Source organism: Cydia strobilella, chromosome 27 (genome assembly GCF_947568885.1).
Source record: "Cydia strobilella chromosome 27, ilCydStro3.1, whole genome shotgun sequence".
Taxonomy (NCBI): domain Eukaryota; kingdom Metazoa; phylum Arthropoda; class Insecta; order Lepidoptera; family Tortricidae; genus Cydia; species Cydia strobilella.
This window is the reverse complement of record NC_086067.1, coordinates 5,219,465-5,237,556: the sequence shown is the minus strand read 5'-3', so window position 1 is coordinate 5,237,556 and position 18,092 is coordinate 5,219,465. Positions and strand designations below refer to the sequence as shown.

Below are 18,092 nucleotides of genomic sequence, written 5' to 3'. Positions count from 1 at the left end.
CGCGGCGCGGGGCAGCGGCGAGTTCCTGCGAGAAACGTACATTACGTAATTTACTTTAAATACTAGATATGTTACTCTGCTATTTCGCTAAGTAAATAATAAATTATGTAGAAGTTAGTAAACATGTAAGTCCCAAGTCATGTTGGCATATGCTTGTCATTCATTCTGTTGTGACATTCTTAACACTTACTAAGCATCTCGCTTGATGCAAACCATTTTGTTGTTGATTAGGTATTTTATATTTCACCTCAGCAGCTCGAACAAGCCTACTTTCGTCACTCCCTGGAGTGAGGAAAGTACGACTTTCCTCACTCCAGGGAGTGAAACAATGTAGCTTTTTAATTTAGTGAAGGCCATGAACTTCATATTTTTATTACATTTTTTTTACGGTACGGTACGGTACGGTACGGTCCGGTCCGGTCCGGTCCGGTCCGGTCGTATCGTATCGTATCTTATCGTGTCGTACATATTATAATACTTTTTTTTTCTGTTTATTATGTGTAATTCGAAATACATTTTAACCTTTAATATGTTCTCACTACTGAGGTGAAAAATTATGTGTGCAACACGAGAGCAAAGTTATTTTACATCTCGTGTTTTTGAGTCCCTCGCTACGCTCAAAATTCTACCTTAGAATCTTTCGCTTTCTCGGGACTCAAAATAAACACTCGCAAGAAAAACCAACTTTCCTCTCTTGTTGCACAAATAACTATTGTGAAAGTAATGGTTTTCCCTAATGCAAAGGCGGCAACGTGATGGGCATCTTTGCGTCTAGAGAAACCCGGGGCGGGTTACAGTAGGTACCTAATGTAGGTAGGTACAGTTCACAGACTTTATTTGTTAAGCCATTTAGGGTTCAAGCTAATTTGGTTGTCAATACTAACGGTACGAAATGTCCAATAGTAAAAAAGAAAGTCATATGGCGTTCAAAAATAAAAAAAAATTAAAAAAAAAAAAATTTCAATATATATCCATTTGTAGGGTTCCGTACCCAAAGGGTAAAAACGGGACCCTACGGGACAGAATAAGTAATAGTATTATCATACAGAACGGCCACGCACCGCCCCGCCCCGATTCGAATTACCTCGCCCCGCGACACCAGATTGACGGCCGTTTGCCGGCCGCTCAGTACTATTTTTAAGCAACTTACTCACACTATGACGCACGACGCGTGTACAGACGTAGAAATGCAAGTGATTTTTGATGTATAACGTGTCCGCCCTGGCTAGGCCCCCAGGCCGCGTAGCCAACATGCCAATCGCTTACGCTCCGTAGCGATCGAAACGCAACTGTCACTGTCGCACTAATATGGAAGAGTGATAGAGAAACACAAAGAGTTTCGTTGTCGAAGCGATACCGATTGTCATTGGCTAGGCCGGCAGTATCGCAGTCGAGGCAACATGTTTAGAGAATTACATCCGTCGGTTGCAATGTTAACATCTGCATGTAAACGACAGTGGGCCATGACGCTGTGAATTTGCAATATGTTGGCGTGGACGTAAAGTTTTTGACGTTTATTGTACCGTTAGAAGAAACATTTTTATAACATTATTAGATAAATTTAAATGTAATATATTGCGTAGATAATATTGGTCTGATTGAATGTTTTTATAAGAAATTGTCCGCATTATCCAAATCATAACATAGTATAAAACAAAGTCGCTTCCTGCTGTATGTCACTTTGTATGCTTAAATCTTTAAAACTACGCAACGGATTTTGATGCGGTTTTTGTTAATAGATAGAGTGATTCAAGAGGAAGGTTTATATGTATAATACATCAGCATTGCACCCGTGCGAAGCCGGGGCGGGTCGTTAGTATACATCATCATCATCATAATTTAAGAGCATGGCTCTTGTCGGTGGAGTATGCGCCAGTTTTCTCGGTCCTCGGCCAGGTTCTTTAGGTCCCTGTAAGACACGACATTTGCTTTCGCTTTCAGTTGTTGTGTGTAGCTTGCTCGTGGTTTTCCGCGGCCTCTTCTCGCTTCTATCTTGCCTTCTAATATAGTGTTAAAGAAAGTGTCGTGTCTTATCAAGTGACCTATCATTCTGCCTCGTTAGTATACAATAAACAAAAATTGTATGGATCCGTTTAAAGGCATATTCGGTAGCGTGATCTGATTAGGAAAAAGTAAAAGATTTTTTTAATATTTTAGTTAATGTTTTAGTTAAATTATTGTAGTTTTTATTTTTAATGAGATTTTATGAAATACGTACGTGGAAGTAAGAAAAATATTCCTAATAATTTTATAGGGTATTTCCCGTTGACCTAGGACTATGAAATTTACAAAGTATTATCGTCTTACACTTCCCAAGTAGGTACAGGAAGAAATCTGAAAATTGGTTTGTCAAAAATAAAAAATAAAAATAAATTAAATTTGGACGGAACCCTCGGTGGGTGAATCCGACTCGCACTTATCCGGTTATTTTTTTAACTTATTTCTAGGCCACCCTGAACATTAAGGGTCTCCGGCAAGCTTTGTCCTCCATACAAACGTAGTTCCGCTCTCTTTTAAAACGACTAGCTAGATTACTCTAAAATTTTGTAATTACAATAGGATAAGGTATATCTATGTCTATAATTGGTTTATGTAACTTCAGATACCATAGTTAAAAAAATACAGCGAAATTAAGTTTTTCATAAAAAACTTGTTTTTGCTCTATTTCGTTTGTTTTATAAACTGGAGCTAAATAAACTAATTTCAGACCTAGATATACCTCATGTCATTGTATATGCAAAGTTTCATTACAATCCAACACGTAGTTTTAAAATGAGAGCGGAACTACGTTTGTATGGGAAGGTGCAATTCGGCCGAGCTTGGTTGAGGAACTAAGTTAACTTATATTTTCGTCACAAATACTTGGCTTAAGTCGTGCCTACTTACTGGGGGTCCCATGATGTATACATACACACGTTCAGAGGTTGCAAACCTTATCTGCCGACTATCCTCGCGTCCTTTTAGTAATACGGGTTGCGACAGCGACCCCTGACCTCTTACAAAATGGACTTGTCACATGAAGCTAAATACCAAAGGGATACAGTAGTAGTTTCATAAAAGTTATATGTCATACGGTGCAAGCAGAGTTATACAGGGTGTCCCTAGCCAAAGCCGAACAAACAAAGCCAAAAAAGCCACAAAGCCGAAAAGTACATATGGATTAGGATATTTAGAACCACAAAGTATCATAACAACCGGTGTAGCGGTTACGAAGAAATTACCAAATTACGATTTTTTACTTTCAGCCCGTATGTGTTAGTAGCTCCTGAGGTCATATATAGTGTGAAACCTTCTTCAACCTTCTTCTTCTTCTTTTAAAATTATGGCTTCAGCCCAGTGGGACTATTTCGCCAGTATCAAGGTATTAAGAGGTTTAAAAACTACAAAAATTGTACGGTTGTACAAGACAGTGTACGGTGATTCGTTAGCTCTTGTAAATCGATAGCTAGACTTTACAAGAAGCACGTGGACTACCGGCCGTTGACTCCAAGATGGTGGTTAAACGCGCTTCAAAATTAATTCTCCATTCACTGCACACTACCACATTAGTTTACTGTATAATAAGCTATCGATATTACATTTTAAACAATATTAATGAGCAAAAAACAAAGTAATTAATCACGATGCTAACTATCAAGATGGCGCTCGAACCGGAAGACGATTATTCATTCTTCAACCTTTTTGATTATCTTTTTTAATGACACTAATAAGATTTTGACTTTTGACAAATGTCATCATTGCCGCACATTTTCAAACAAATTGTCAAAAACACTGCCAATGATTAATACAGTCGATAATTGGAAATAACTTTTGTTTGAACATTTATTTTTATATCTTGTTCTAATTAAAAAATAGTAGCGTTAGAGCATTCCTGAGAAGCAAAGATAGATATAACTCCGTAATAGATGGATACAGTCTAAGGAAAAAACGTGCCTTAAAAATCAAGAAAATTTGATTCTCGTTCAGAGGGCGCTACTAGCTTTGGCCTACTGTCGTATAGATGGCGTTGACGGTTTTATTTGTTATTTAACAATTTAAACGCATATCAGTGAAAGAACATGGTTCAAAATCATAAAAATTGTTAATGCAAATAAAAAAAATCATTTAGGAAATCATCATAGGATAACTTTTACTTATAACTCTGTTCTCGTGTAAGTGACTTGTATGTCTTTTATGAGAATAAATATCTTTAAACCTAAACCATTTATCCATATTTAAATACATTTTATCGTACTCTACTCGTTACTCTATGGAGTAACTTATACTAGAGCCTAGAGCGGTACTGTCATAGTAAATTTTGTAACCCCAGTAAATTCACTGCCATCTGTCGACACACTTTAAAACTAAAAATGAAGATTTGTAAAAATACGTTAAAATGTATTTAAATATGGATAAATGATTTTTTTATTTGCATTAATTATTTTTATAAGATTTTGACCCATGTTCTTTCACTGATATGCGTTAAAATTATAAATAACTAACGAAACCGTCAACGCTCTCTATACGAGAGTAGGCCAAAGGTAGTGGCGCCATCTGATCGAGAATCAAATTTTCGTGATTTTTCGAGGCACGTTTTTTCCTTAGACTGTATCCATCTATTACGGAGTTATAACTATCTTTGGTTACTCTATGCTGAGAAGTAACCCTACGTAGGTTTGTCCAACGGCTAAGGACATCCTGTATGATTATCGTCTACTTCAATATGATATACATATTATTATAATATAATAATTTTTAAGAAAAAAAAAACCGCCTTGGGGGTCGCAGTTCTAACCTAACCTAACCTACTTTTATGATAGCATTTCGTTTCTGTAAGGGTCACAGCTCTAACCTAACCTAACCTACTTTTCTGATAGCAGTTCTGTTCTGTGAGAATCGCAGTTTAAAACCCACCCCACTTTTCTAGTAGCATTTCCGGGTCCGGGTCTGGGTTCGTGTCCGGCTGTCCGGGTCCAAGTTTGGGTCAGAGTTCGGTCCGGGACCGGGTCCGAGTTGAGGTCCATGTTCAGACCCGGGTCCGGGTCCAAGTCCGGGTCCAAGTTTGGGTCTGGTTCCATAAGGAAGAGAACAAATCGCCAAACGTGAACTATGTGTCATTGAAGAGTTCCATTCTGATCATCATCAGAATCGCAAAAACAGTATTGAATGAATGAGTATGATTTGATTGTGACGCGATATAACCTAAAAAAAAATTGAAGAAACTATATATTTGGTCCATCTTGCTGCAGTGGGCGGTTCAACATGTTATCGGTAGGTTCGAAAAAAGAACACCAATTTCAAAATCTCGCTGCCATTACACCATTTTATATGAAGATAGCTATAAATATATTTATCAGCTATATTCATTCACTTTTCCTTATCGCGTGTAACACACTCATTCATTTTATCTGCCACTATATACAACGTTAATTGCTTTTTGAACACATAAATACTTTAAATACTTGATAACTATGTCCTGTTCGTCTTTAATTGACGCAGTCCAAAACGGGAACCCGGATGCATACCAACAAGATAATTGAAAAAAAAGTGTTTGCGTATAATCTTGCGCGATTGAAGTAAAATTTCTTTGACGTTTATGGCTATGTTTGCACTTTGAGGTGTGTCCTATTGTGTGTGTGTCACTACTGAGCGTTACTTCCGTCAGAAAAAAACTCAGTTACCCTCTAGTCGCGCCTAAAGAAGTTTTACTTCAATAAAACACACATGACTGCAGCAGGATTGTTTATAGGGTTCTGTAGTCAACCAGGAACCCTCGTAGTTTCTCCATGTCCATCTGTCTGTCCATCCGAGGTTTTATTCACTGATCGTTAGTGCTAGAAAGCTGCTAAAAATTAATCACTCCGAAAAGGTGGTAAAGATACTAAAAAAATTTTTTGGGTCATCATACTATCACACGTAACTCTTACACGTAATTCTTGCTCGTATTACTCTTACACGTAAAGCGGGGATGAATTATTTTTTGGACTTAACTTTATGGTGTTAGGTGTCATTAGATATATATTTTTAAACATTAGTTGTCTCCAAAACGATTTTTATACATACATATAATCACGCCTCTTTCCCTGAGGGGTAGGCAGAGACCACGGATTTCCACTTGCTACGATCCTGACATACCTCTTTCGCTTCCTTCACTTTCATAACATAGGTACGTAGGTACCTATTATATAATTGTATAAATGATCTCAGTTGATCCTTAAATAAATGAAATTGAAAATTAAATAGCGGCGGCTAGATTAGTATGAGACTTAAATTTTGTTGGCGTTTTCTATAACTAATTGTCACTGCAGCCCCCAGGTGGCCCAGAGGGCCTACCGCGAACCACGTTCGACGTGTTACCTCCCTGTCACACTTACGTACGAATTTACAAGTGCGACAAAGAGGCAACACGTCGAACGTGGTTCGTGGTAAGCCCTTAGGTCTTACAAGTGGCCCTAGATCGGACCAGATCCGTGGAAGCTTCTTAGTAAAAAGATGTCAGACTAATAATGTTGGTTTTTCTTCGTGAGAATCATTGTCCATTGTCCATTGTTTTTATCATTTTTTCAACCGTTATATATTAAAATGTAATTGTCCTGGTTATTTCCGGTTTTTTGCGGGTTCTGTATACAGGAGGTTTTGAAAATATTTTTGATCCGCTTGGGCATAATCGGTATAATATTCTACTTATAATACGACTGAGATACGACTAGACGGTAACTCGGATTTTTTTCTGACGGAAGTAACGCTCAATAGTGACACACGAAGAGTAGGACACACGTCAAAGTGCCAACATAGCGATAAACGTCAAAGAAGTTTTACTTCAACCGCGCGTAAAGTTTACACGCACACACTTTTTTTTTTATTAATTTTGATTACTTATAACGAACTAAGTATATCCAATTGAAACTATAAATAGAAGTTTGAAAATTGCACTGAATGTATAGAACATTTCATGGTGAGTTAAGATGCCCTTTTGGGGACCTTTTGGAGTACCTAAAAGAGGTTTTTTTGGAAGGAGCGGCCGGCCGGCGGACAATGATGATTTTACTGCAATCTTAACGCGAACGAAATATAAGATAAGATAACCAAAGATCAAACAGTGTCACAACGGATCTACAAAGTTAACTGAGTTCGCACGGCTGTCACAGTGGTTATTATGTACAATTAATAACAATAGCTTATGTGGAAACACTTATCAAATTAACAGAAAAAATTGACAAGTTGCACATGACTGAAGAGCAAGTTACATAATATTTGTAATCCGACCACTGAACTGAAATGAATGAACAAAAGGGGCATTTTTTATGAAAAGCGACCTTATTGTAGATGGCGCTTACGCCGCGCAGCGTCGCGCGGCATTGTATTTATATCGGAGCATCGTTTATATAATGGCGTAAGCGCCATCGACAATAAGGTTCCTTTTTATAGAAAATATCACAAATTAGCGTGATAGGGGCACGATATAGCAACGTCGCTTTTTGACACGACTGAGTAATAAAGGGGCTTACTGATTATCAGTCCGTCGGACGATATCAGCCTGTCAGTTGTTCGGAACTGTCAAATTTTTGTTCTAACTGACAGGCTGATATCGTCCGGCGGACTGATAATCAGTGGGCCCCTTTATATACAGCTTCACCTGTTTTTGACAAGAAAATCGCATTTAAAAAAAGTTCGTGACCCATACGTATTACGGAAAAAAACTGCGCTAAAATGTTATAATAGATACTCTTTTAAATCATATTTTCATCAGACCTTCCAGCAAAAAAAAGAAACTAGAACTTGTACGGATTAGTCCACTTTCCTCATAGTTTTACTTTGAAATTACATATAATTTGATCCTAAGACCCCTTAATCGATGATGATCACACCAGTGAGTCAATATTTCACATCTATTGACCATATTCGCCTCATTGGTTTTACGTAATTAAAAATCGCACCAATTTTTAAGCGCATTTCGATGTATTTGCTCTGCTAACACTTGTGTACGGTTGCGACATTGTTAAAACTGTGTCATAAAAACAAACGATATTTTTGGCAATAATTGTGACAGAGACACTGATTTTCAGTATAAGAAAGAGTACGTGTTGACGTTTATAAGTTTACAGGTATCCCAGGTAGCAAAATGACGTAAAATGACGTCAGCGACGTCATAACGACGGCATTATTACGTCATTACGTCGTCGCTGACGTCATTTGACGTCATTTTGCTGCCTGGGATGGAGTCCAGACCAGAGTTGAAATTAGTGTTATTTTATTGCTGATTAACGAATTTAGTCTTAGTAATCCTGCTTAAAAATAAAGATGTTATCTAAATCACATTTGACACTATCATAGAGTAACTTATACTAGAGCGGTACTGTCATAGTAAATTTTGTAACCCCAGTAAATTCACTGCCATCTAACACTTTAAAACTAAAAATAAATATTTATAAAAATACGATAAAATGTATTTAAATATGGATAAATGATTTTTTTTATTTGCATTAATTATTTTTATGATTTTGACCCATGTTCTTTTACTAATATGCGTTAAAATTGTTAAATAACAAACGAAACCGTCAACGCCATCTATACGACAGTAGGCCAAAGCTAGTAGCGCCCTCTGAACGATAATCAAATTTTCTTGATTTTCGAGGCACGTTTTTTCCTTAGACTGTATCCATCTATTACGGAGTTATATCTATCTTTGACACTACTTACATGCTAACCACACTGACACTTCTATGTCACAACTATGTGCAAACATTTAAATGTCACTATAGTTTAAATTATGTCACTAGTTATTTATTAATAATTAGGTAAGTACTAACTTTCGAGTATTTCATATTGTCCACTGTTTTTTGTTGACGTGATCGGGTCCTGGACTCCTGGCAGAATATCAGTGCTTTTCCTAATGGGTGAAGTGTAATACTCGGCCAGAACCTTTTTGTTTTGCTGCGACGCACGCAGGATTTTTATTTGTATGAAACAGTATTTATATGTATTTTTTTATTTCTTTTTCTATTATGTTCAAAATCTGTCATTAAAATGTAATTTTTGTATTTGAATATTTTGTGTGTAAAATAAATAAACAAATAAACAGATTATGGTCTATCTAGTCAACTGCAAGATTGACCAGAAAGATTCTTCGAGATAACATTCGTGTACTTCAATCACATTCACTCATTCGTTCATTTACTGCCTTTATATCACTAACACATCTATATCACACACACACACTTTAACATCTTTGTAAAATACCATGGTCGCATTGAATAAATGATATGATATGATATGATATGATATGATATGATATGATATGATATGATATGATATGATATGATATGATATGATATGATATGATATGATATGATATGATCAAGATTGCGTTGTCACAAACTAATGCCGACAGCTAAAGTGGAGTTTAATAAAAATAGAAATATGACAGATTTTGTTAGCATTTGACGTATAACCTAAATGTTATACGATGTTTGTTTTCTTTGAAATATTTAACTAACATAATATTTTAAATAGTAATTGATATACGTGAAATATTTAAGTTGATAAAAATCATGGTTATCCACAAAAAGTGCGAGATTACGAATAAATGAAGGTTTGTTTATATTATTTGTCATTTCTAATGAACTCCACTTTATATACATTGAGATAATCTCTTTATGGTATTATTATACTATAGTAGATCGTGTTACAAGGGAGCAAAATGACATATTTACGGCGAGGGCGTATATTGAATCCTAAACAAAGTGAAGGATTCTATAATAGGATCCCGATAGAATCCTGAGCGTAGTGAGGGATTCAAGTGTGTTACGCCCAACATGGAAATAATTTTGCTACCATGTGACACATACTGCTTTTCACATCACCTATGAGGTAATTATGATGTTTAAAAATATTATTTAAGCTAAAAAAAATAATGTGCATTTTTTTTAAATAGTGTCCTTCCTAGAACAGAAAAATGTTACTTTGATCCCTCCTAGCAGGGAAGAAAAGTGCAACTTTGATCCCTCCTAGCAGGGAAGAAAAACCCCTTTTTCGAATTGGTGATGTGAAAAAAAGTTTTGACTATATAGACGAAGTGCGTGGTGACGAAAACGCACGGCGTGAGAAAAATGTTTGCTTCCATGGAACAACCTCAATCCTCATATTATTTGACAGCTGCCAACTGTCATATATTTGACAAGTTCCGTACACCACAATCAAAGCAAATATTATACCTATTCAGTCGATGACACTTCTTAACTATAACTATACTCCATTACAAGTGACCTTTACCTTTACCAAAGCATTTTAAATCATATTTTAAAACATCAACACGTAAATAAATCAGTCTCTTATCAGACGTCACATTTTTAAATCAAACCTGAGATCATTAATTTCAAATGCTATTGCATCAGATGTCGGCCATCTTGGATATTTTTCTGAAGGCGACGGTATTTAGTATAACTGATGAATCGTCGAAAACATTCCAAAATTCCAAAAAAAAATTACGAAAAATTTCAGAAACCATAATATTTTTGTATTAATTAAAAAATAAATAAAAATCGTTTACCTGCATTGATCCATAACGGTGTTAGTATAAAAAAAAACCTAAAAACTATGTTAAGTACTAAATTAATTAATAATATTAGTATTGTTCACATGTTTTCCTGAAGTTTCTGAAAACTTTTCCAACTATTTGGAAACTGTAGGTTTTAGGTATTCTGTGTTAGGTTTTAGGTATAGTTGGGAACCCTGCCCGGTCCCGGTTTAGTGAAACTTTTTAGTATTTATTTTCAAGTTAGGTTTTTTTAGTTTTAGTTAGTTTATTTTAATGGTAGTTTTAGTTTGATATATATTATCAGTTTATAATTATTATGTTATTTAAGTTTTAATTAATTTATACATTCATTTATTCATTCTATTTCATAGAAATCGAAACTAACTGTAAGAAGGTTTGGCAATAAAAAATAGAAAAAAAACGGTTTTGGTTAATAACTTAATATTGCAAGATTTTTATCTATTCTCCGGTTTTCAGTTTTATTTACGATTTTTATTAAATGTCTACACAATTTAAGTACCTATATAAATATAACTAAATATTGGTATGATGTGTCGTTTTCATTATTTTTCATTTTCATTTTCATTATTTTACATATAACTATTGACAAAATATATATATGTAATGTAATGTACCTATACATGATTATGCAAATAAATAAATGCTAAATACTAAAATAGTAAACACTGGTAATAATTAACTTAAAAGTAAAACACATAACAAACGTGTTCACATAATTAATATTTCTATTAAAAGCGTGTGATGGAAGAATTAGGCATATTCTATTTGGTGTTGTGTTTTAAGGGGGTCTCTATTGTTTCCGATGGATAAAGTTTTAAGTCATAATGTATTGTTTGTCCGCATTTTCGCTAGTCATAATTTATGTTTAAATTTTGGGTTTTAAATAGGTTTTTCTCAGAACCGCGTAACTTTTCACGATTGCCATAAAACAAACCTAGCCTAACCTAACATATAGGATAAGATTAACCTTACGAAAATCCTGATAAGTTAACGGTTTCAGAATTATGACTAATGATATTCTAACAATCATTACATCATGACTTTCAATAATTATGTCAAACAAAGGGATCCGGTTTTAAGTTTACTGTGGCTCTTTAGCCCCCGTTTAACCTTTAAAGTCTGTACTTACTACTGTGACTTTTGTCCCGAATCGGCCATGTCTGTCTGTCTGTCTGATTTATCCGGCCATTTGCATTGTTTATGCCGTTGTTGTGTTTAAACTTTGATCTTTGATAAGTTATCGAAGATCGCTTTTAGTTAGGTACCTCGTTTGGAAATGCCTGTCCCGATGAGGTAAGCCGGCAATCTGTGATCTCCACTTATAATGCGATACATAACCCTAACGCAGCGTACTACGTAGGCGAACAACACGCGAACGCGAAGCGAAGCGATGCGGCGCGTGGTGAATCAATCCTTTGATACCTAAAGGAGTGTCCTACGTGGGCGATCTCGTTGCGAACGCGAACGCCGTGGGCCCGCCGCGCCGCGCCGCGCCGCCGCGTCGCTTCGCGTTCGCGAGTTGTTCGCTTACGTAAGACGCAGCGTAAGCTAGGCCCCGTAAATTCAGGTTCTTCTCTCACTGTCACTGAGCGTAAGCGAGAGCGAGATGGCTGTGCCTGCGTTGATTTTCCATTATGTTACGAAAATACTTTTTCGTAACTCCTTGATTTTTTTTAATTAAAATTCCGGCAACGCACTTACACTCTGGTGTTGCTAGTGTCCATGGGCGACGGTAATCGCTTCCCATCGGGCTATTCGTCTGCTCGTTTGCCTCCTATATCATAAAAAATATTGTACAGAATACATAAATCTATCTACTACTATATATCTATAGGTACTAACCAAATTGTATCCAAAAATGTGAAAAAAAAGTGTGTGTACGTGTAATCATTACGCGCAATTGAAGTAAAACTTCTTTGACGATGACGTTTATCGCTATGTTGGCATTTTGACGTGTGTCAGCCAGAAAAAAAATCTGAGTTACCGTAAAATGGGGTGAGTAGGAGCAAAACTGACATTCAAACCTCGATAATATTTTATTTTTACATATGCAAACTGAATGGTGTATATAATAAGTGTTCCGGACGCTTGTATTTTAGTTTTTATTTTATTTTGGATAGTTCTATTTCATAACTTTGACGATAAACAGGAAAAACCCTCACCCCGTAGTTCCTCGTAATTGGGGTGAGATGGGTTTTCATACAAAGGTGATTTTGGAAGATTGTTGGATCGATTTTTTTATTATTATGAGTATTACTACTTATAGCTCCATTTTAAATTGGAAAACATTATTTTTGTAGCAGTAGACCTAAAAACCCATCTCACCCCCCTTTCAAACCTTCTCACCTGATTCATAACCCAACTCCCCCCGCGAAATCTACTCACCCCATTTTACGGTACCCTCTAGTCGCGCCTAAAGAAGTTTTACTTCAAAAAAAAATCGACAATGCAGTGAAAAAGCCCATACATGATGATAAAAATGATAATATATTTTCGACATTGTTTGATGTGTACCTACCGGGAATCGAACCGTTGCACAAACGATGGTTCAGCATTCATCACTCATCGTTGCGCACGCGCTGATACACTCGCGCACATACCTGTTTATACAAAATAAAACTAGTAAAACGTTGATGAAAACGATCAACTTTTGGGTTATTTAGGAGACAAAGAAAAAAGTATCCCCAGTTTTTCATACAAATTTTGGGTGTCAGTTTTGTAACGGTCCATACAAAATATATGTGAAAATGCGTTACAAAATTGACATTTTTTGGGGACTATTTTTTTTCTTTTTAAATCGATAGTCCTCGTAATTCTGAGTAGAAATAACCCAAAAACTGATGATCACTTTTGTACGCGAGTGTACTGTAAAAGAAGCGTGTGTCATCCTCATCCGTGACCCTTCGCCCTGACAATACATCGCAATTTGACCTTTATATCATTTCTTTTGACAACAATAGCTGTCAAAAAAACATCTTGCGCCCTAGGGCGATATTTTGTAAAAATTGTCCCTAAGGCAAAAATTGCAAAATAATTTTGCAAGCTGTAAATACTGGGTTTTTTGGGTCGTGATCCCGAATGTCAAAAATGTATTAAAATGGTCATATTATACTTTGTAAAGGGACTGTCTCATTTCGGACGTAGACGGAGAGAGTCATACTGTCTTTGTCTTGCACTGGTGCTGGCGCCCAGACGAAGGGGATGAGTGTAGTTTTTTCAGTTTACTGACAAGATTTGCTTGACCAACTATAGTCATTAGGTTTAATTTAAAGACAAACTAGTCCTAACTGGCATATCGTGCGATTTTTGTCAAAATTGTTTGCAAATGACAATTTCGAATAAAACGTCAGCGCAACTAGAATAGAGGTCAAATCGAATTACTTTGTTTATCAGAGTTGTTCGAAATTTGAATGTAATTATAAAATCTGTTTTGATATTATAATTGCAATAACATTGTCACAGATAATAAAGTTATAACAAAACATTGTAATTTGCGGTTTTTGGACGCGTCATGGAACTCATGGAGGATTTATGATGTTTGGGTTGATAAATAATTTAAATTAAATTAAATTAATTAAATTAAATTAAATTATCGTTTATTTCGAGCTCATGGCTCATAAAATGTTAGTACTTACAATAAAACTTAAAAAAAACTATGTTAGTGACAGTAATAAAATTTAAAGTGCACGGAAAATTTTTGATATCAAGGAACACACGCAAATAATGTGTACCTATCAGCAGTGGCGTAACTAGGGGGGGCAAGAGGGAAGCCAAGGGGGGCCAAGTGCCCCGGGCGCCATCCAAAGGGGGGCGCCAAAATGGGCAAAAAAGTCAGCAGCAGGGAAACTTTTGTCAGTCGTCAGGGGGCGCAAATTTGGTGACTGCCCCGGGCGCCATATATCCTTTAGCTACGCCCCTGCCTATCAGGATTTTGGTGAATTACAATAAGGATATGTTACGGGTAATGTTAGAAGGTTAATTAAACTCAAGTTTACCCTGGTATAACTAGTATTACCCAAGCCCAACTGTGATAAAACAACGCAAAGTAATTGTGGTTGGGGTTTTTAGAATTGTCTCGCTGAGTATTAGTTACCTGTGGTAAGAAAAGTACAGTTAGCGATAAAAGCTTGTACCAAAGATGAAGTTTTTGGCAAAAACTTATTTAGATCGCAGTACGGTTGCCAAAAGTTTTATTAGCAATTTTAGGCCTTTCTCTAGTAGCTTCATGGATATGAAACCTGATTTCTTGACTTTCGTTCGATAGAAAAACATCACGAACATAGGTCTAAAACGCACCTTTAGAAATTGTAACATTTTTTTGCACAAACCAATCATTTAATTTGTTTCTAAAAATGTACAATTTTATTTTTGATCGAACGGACATCTATCTCGCTGATCGCTTACGCTTATGCTCTGTGAGAGTGAGAGATGAACCTGAACCCACGGGGCCTTAATGAAGTCCCAATAGGTATTACTTGTAACACAAATATGCTACAAATATAAACAGAATTGCTTTGAGCAAAGATAGATATAACTCCGTAATAGATGGATACAGTCTAAGGAAAAAACGTGCCTCGAAAATCAAGAAAATTTGACTCTCGATCAGAGGGCGCTACTAGCTTTGGCCTACTGTCGTATAAATGGCGTTGACGGTTTCGTTTGTTATTTAACAATTTTTACGCATATCAGTGAAAGAACATTGTTCAAAATCATAAAAATAATTAATGCAAATAAAAAAAAAACCATTTATCCATATTTAAATACATTTTATAGTTTTTTATAAATCTTCATTTTTAGTTTTAAAGTGTGTCGACAGATGGCAGTGAATTTACTGGGGTTACAAAATTTACTATGACAGTACCGCTCTAGTATAAGTTACTCTATGCTTTTGAGTTAAGGCCACGATATCAGTGTTGATATTCATGGAGAAAACGCTATTGTCGCTTAAAAGCGATCTCTTCCAGGTAACCTTTGTAATAATAGACGCATTTATCAACCCGATCTTATTAATCCTACCAGTGACAAGTTAGTAGTAAAAACTGTCTATTTACATAAAACTTTAGATAGTTGGTGTTACGGTTACGGTATTATATTAAGGTCAAATCCCCACTCTTATGGCGCTCAGCTCGGATTTAAACTTTCATGATTTCAACACATTATTAATTACGAAAACGGGACTTACAAATGGGTAGGCGCGTAGAATTAAACGCGGTTATGATTTAAAACGGATGAATACAGAAAATAACGCCATCATAGTTGAAATGTGACAATATGTGCGTTATGTTGTGGTGATATCTATATTAGACTTATATTGACCGGGATATAGTTATAGACCGTGATTACCTTTTGTATTATTTGTGAGCTCCCGATATTTCGACGCAGTTACATGCATCATGTTCACGGGTGACTGAAGATAGCGGGTGGATGTCAAAGTTGTGTAGACAGCGCTCTGTCTACCCTCATTCTTAATCATCATTAATTAATCATTCATCATTAATTATTCATTTTTCGGTCATTATAAGTCTAAGTGAAACTAACCGTGAATCATTCAAAACTCTGATATCTATATTCATATCCAAAGAGGAAAATGAGGATGGCATTTGTATGGAAAAGCGTTCTCTCGCGCTAGTCCACTTTCGTCGTTGAGTTACGTGGTATCTACAAAAAAAATCACGATTGGCTTTGCCATATTCAATGAGGAAAGCAACTTGACATATCAACAGTCTTTCATATTTATATGTCTCTCATACGCATTTCCTAACAATGTAACAAGCCGCATTCAATTTGTCTTTACTGACGATTATTAATAAACTGACAGTAATGATCATTATAAATTATCATTATTAATGATTGCGTCAAACAAGGTTTTGTAATAATAATTTTATAGGCTCCTTACTCGGAAAGGCTCCTGATTATCATAATAGTAATAATCACAAACACATACTGGTCTAATAAAAACTGACCAAGAGCATGTCGGGTCATACTAAATGTAGTCGCAACTATAAACAAAACTCCATTAACAAAATAATTTTAGCTCGGGTACTTTATTATTATATATATATATATATATATATATATATTTAATTATAAACTGATCGGCGATTATATTATATATAGATATTATTGTATTTAGATCCAATAAAAGTCATGCCAGCAGAACCCCTACTACTACCTAGTATAAATTTCATTCGATAGTGACGGACGTACGTTTGGGTTAAGTCTCATTTTATATGGGATTTTGAACTGCGCGCCAAGCGGGACGTTTTGGAAACTCAAAATCCCATACAAGATGACACATAACGCAAACGCGTACTCACGTCACGCTATCGAACGAAATGTACACTAGAGGTAAGGATAGTTTAGAACGAATTTCGACGTAAATATTGCGAAAATGCTAAACGTCATGTCTCATTGTTACAGAAACAATACTGCAATACCAGAACCGAAATCTGCTGCCGCATCGAAATCTCCACCCTCGCTGGAGCCAGCGATCTCCAAGGTTCCCTCGGAGTCGGATCAGGCACCTACAGCGGCAGTAGCTCCTCCAACACCAACCGTCAAGGAGGACTGTTCGTGTCATCTAGCCAATCAGGAAACAACGGCTTCGGCGCTCAAGCTGGAAGCAGCCAATCTGGACAAAATGCTTTCGGCGCTGGCCAATCAGGACAAGGCGCTTTCGGTGCTGGCCAATCAGGACAAAGCGCTTTCGGCGCTGGCCAATCAGGACAAAGTGCGTTCGGTTCCAGCCAGTCAGGACAAAGCGCGTTCGGCTCTAGCCAATCAGGACAGGCCTTCGGCAGCCGAGGCTCGGGGTCTTCATTCAACGCTGGCGCTAGCGGAACCACAGGACAGGCCGGTTTTGGAGCCGGCTCCTCGACCTTCAACGCTAACCGTGGCTCGACTGCCTCAAGCTTCGGACAAGGAACGCAAGGTTTTGGTGCCCAAGGTACCTTTGGATCTGGATCAGTGAACAAGGCCGTCGAATCCAGCTCATCTACTTTCGGATCAACAACCAGAGGAACAGGATTTGGAAGCTCTGGAACCAAATTCGGAGCCGGATTTGGAGTAGGATCCACAGTCGCTCCGACCACCGCTGGCCGCTTCGGAGGAAACGAAGTAGTATACAAGCAAACTAGCCAATCCAACTTCGTCGAAACTGACTCCTTCTCATCAGGAAGCGAGAATACTGGAATCTTCAGACCTGGAAGCGGGCTTAAGCCAGGCATTCCTTACCTGCCCCCTGACAATACTAACCAGGGCTCAAATGTGGTGTCTTCAACCGCTTTCCCGTCTACGTTTGTCACCCCTCGCCCCACCACCCCCCGGCCGACGTACCTTCCCCCCTCCCCGACGACGTCTGCCCCGGGATACTTGCCTCCCATTGGCGCGCCTAGCTTCAACACGGAGACAAGGCTGCCTAGACCGACCGCGCCGCCGACTTACAGTGAAGGCGAGCTCATCTTGAGCCCTTTCAGGCCTGGACCTGCTAGGACTCCTGGTCCTGCTCCTCCTAGTAAGTATTGAATGATTATCATATTTTTAACCTTGACGCAAA

At 37.1% G+C, this 18,092-nt stretch overlaps 1 protein-coding gene across 3 annotated transcripts in view; it reads left to right on the top strand.

Moving 5' to 3' along the window:
• LOC134753492 (hornerin-like) overlaps positions 1–18,092 on the top strand; it is an 88,748-nt gene that overhangs the window by 37,445 nt on the left and 33,211 nt on the right. For all 3 annotated transcript variants that reach the window (XM_063689368.1, XM_063689369.1, XM_063689366.1), the window contains exon 3: positions 16,958–18,050. In XM_063689368.1, coding sequence (XP_063545438.1) covers positions 16,958–18,050 — 1,093 coding nt within the window. The remainder of the gene's footprint in view (positions 1–16,957; positions 18,051–18,092) is intronic.